Source organism: Salmo salar, chromosome 26 (assembly GCF_965601325.2).
Source record: "Salmo salar chromosome 26, fSalSal1, whole genome shotgun sequence".
Lineage (NCBI taxonomy): Eukaryota > Metazoa > Chordata > Actinopteri > Salmoniformes > Salmonidae > Salmo > Salmo salar.
In genome coordinates, this window is record NC_138316.1 from 54,087,501 (window position 1) to 54,090,000 (window position 2,500).

General features: G+C 35.4%; 1 protein-coding gene across 1 annotated transcript in view; it reads left to right on the plus strand.

Moving 5' to 3' along the window:
- Window positions 1-2,500, plus strand: part of lrp3 (low density lipoprotein receptor-related protein 3) — a 75,400-nt gene that overhangs the window by 52,830 nt on the left and 20,070 nt on the right. Inside the window, exon 10 of the mRNA XM_045708709.2 lies at window positions 2,456-2,500. This exon is cut by the window's right edge and continues 59 nt beyond it. Within this exon, the coding sequence (XP_045564665.2) occupies window positions 2,456-2,500 (45 nt within the window). The remainder of the gene's footprint in view (window positions 1-2,455) is intronic.

The following is a 2,500-nucleotide window of genomic DNA, read 5'->3' on the forward strand; positions in this document are numbered from 1 at the left end:
CCCTGATCATTAACCCACCTGGTGTCCCAGGTCTAAATCAGTCCCTGATCATTAACCCACCTGGTGTCCCAGGTCTAAATCAGTCCCTGATAATTAACCCACCTGGTGTCCCAGGTCTAAATCAGTCCCTGATCATTAACCCACCTGGTGTCCCAGGTCTAAATCAGTCCCTGATCATTAACCCACCTGGTGCCCCAGGTCTAAATCAGTCCCTGATTATTAACCCACCTGGTGTCCCAGGTCTAAATCAGTCCCTGATCATTAACCCACCTGGTGTCCCAGGTCTAAATCAGTCCCTGATCATTAACCCACCTGGTGTCCCAGGTCTAAATCAGTCCCTGATCATTAACCCACCTGGTGCCCCAGGTCTAAATCAGTCCCTGATCATTAACCCACCTGGTGTCCCAGGTCTAAATCAGTCCCTGATCATTAACCCACCTGGTGTCCCAGGTCTAAATCAATCCCTGATCATTAACCCACCTGGTGTCCCAGGTCTAAATCAGTCCCTGATCATTAACCCACCTGGTGTCCCAGGTCTAAATCAGTCCCTGATCATTAACCCACCTGGTGTCCCAGGTCTAAATCAGTCCCTGATCATTAACCCACCTGGTGCCCCAGGTCTAAATCAGTCCCTGATTATTCACCCACCTGGTGTCCCAGGTCTAAATCAGTCCCTGATCATTAACCCACCTGGTGTCCCAGGTCTAAATCAGTCCCTGATCATTAACCCACCTGGTGTCCCAGGTCTAAATCAGTCCCTGATCATTAACCCACCTGGTGTCCCAGGTCTAAATCAGTCCCTGATCACTAACCCACCTGGTGTCCCAGGTCTAAATCAGTCCCTGATCATTAACCCACCTGGTGTCCCAGGTCTAAATCAGTCCCTGATCATTAACCCACCTGGTGTCCCAGGTCTAAATCAGTCCCTGATCATTAACCCACCTGGTGTCCCATGTCTAAATCAGTCCCTGATCATTAACCCACCTGGTGTCCCAGGTCTAAATCAGTATGTTTTATAATGTGTTGTATTACTAGTAGTAGTATGTTGTAATGTATTGTATTACTAGTAGTAGTATGTTATATAATGTGTTGTATTACTAGTAGTAGTATGTTATATAATGTGTTGTATTACTAGTAGTAGTGTGTTGTATTACTAGTAGTAGTGTGTTTATAAGGTATTGTATTACTAGTAGTAGTATGTTATATAATGTATTGTATTACTAGTAGTAGTGTATTGTATTACTAGCAGTAGTGTGTTGTATTACTAGTAGTAGTATGTTATATAATGTGTTGTATTACTAGTAGTAGTATGTTATATAATGTATTGTATTACTAGCAGTAGTGTATTGTATTACTAGTAGTAGTATGTATATAATGTATTGTATTACTAGTAGTAGTGTGTTATAATGTATTGTATTACTAGCAGTATGTTATATAATGTGTTGTATTACTAGTAGTAATATGTTATAATGTATTGTATTACTAGTAGTAGTATGTTATAATGTATTGTATTACTAGTAGTAGTGTGTTATAATGTATTGTATTACTAGTAGTAGTATGTTATATAATGTGTTGTATTACTAGTAGTAGTGTGTTTATAATGTATTGTATTACTAGTAGTAGTATGTTATATAATGTATTGTATTACTAGTAGTAGTATGTTATAATGTGTTGTATTATTAGTAGTAGTGTGTTGTATTACTAGTAGTAGTATGTTATATCATGTATTGTATTACTAGTAGTAGTGTATTGTATTACTAGTAGTAGTGTATTGTATTACTAGTAGTAGTATGTTATAATGTATTGTATTACTAGTAGTAGCATGTTATATAATGTGTTGTATTACTAGTAGTAGTATGTTATATAATGTATTGTATTACTAGTAGTAGTATGTCATAATGTATTGTATTACTAGTAGTAGTATGTTATATAATGTATTGTATTACTAGTAGTAGTATGTCATAATGTATTGTATTACTAGTAGTAGTATGTTATATAATGTGTTGTATTACTAGTAGTAGTATGTCATAATGTATTGTATTACTAGTAGTAGTATGTTATATAATGTATTGTATTACTAGTAGTAGTGTGTTATAATGTATTGTATTACTAGTAGTAGTGTATTGTATTACTAGTAGTAGTGTGTTATAATGTATTGTATTACTAGTAGTAGTATGTTATAATGTATTGTATTACTAGTAGTAGTATGTTATAATGTATTGTATTACTAGTAGTAGTGTGTAATGTAGTATAGTATACAGATGTTATAATGTATTGTATTACTAGTAGTAGTGTGTAATGTAGTATAGTATACAGATGTTATAATGTATTGTATTACTAGTAGTAGTATGTTATATAATGTGTTGTATTACTAGTAGTAGTGTGTAATGTAGTATAGTATACAGATGTTATAATGTATTTTATGATATGACAGGAATGCCTGTATTGTTTCTAGGTGATCACTGCTGCCCTGATTGGCTCTCTGGTCTGTGGCCTCCTC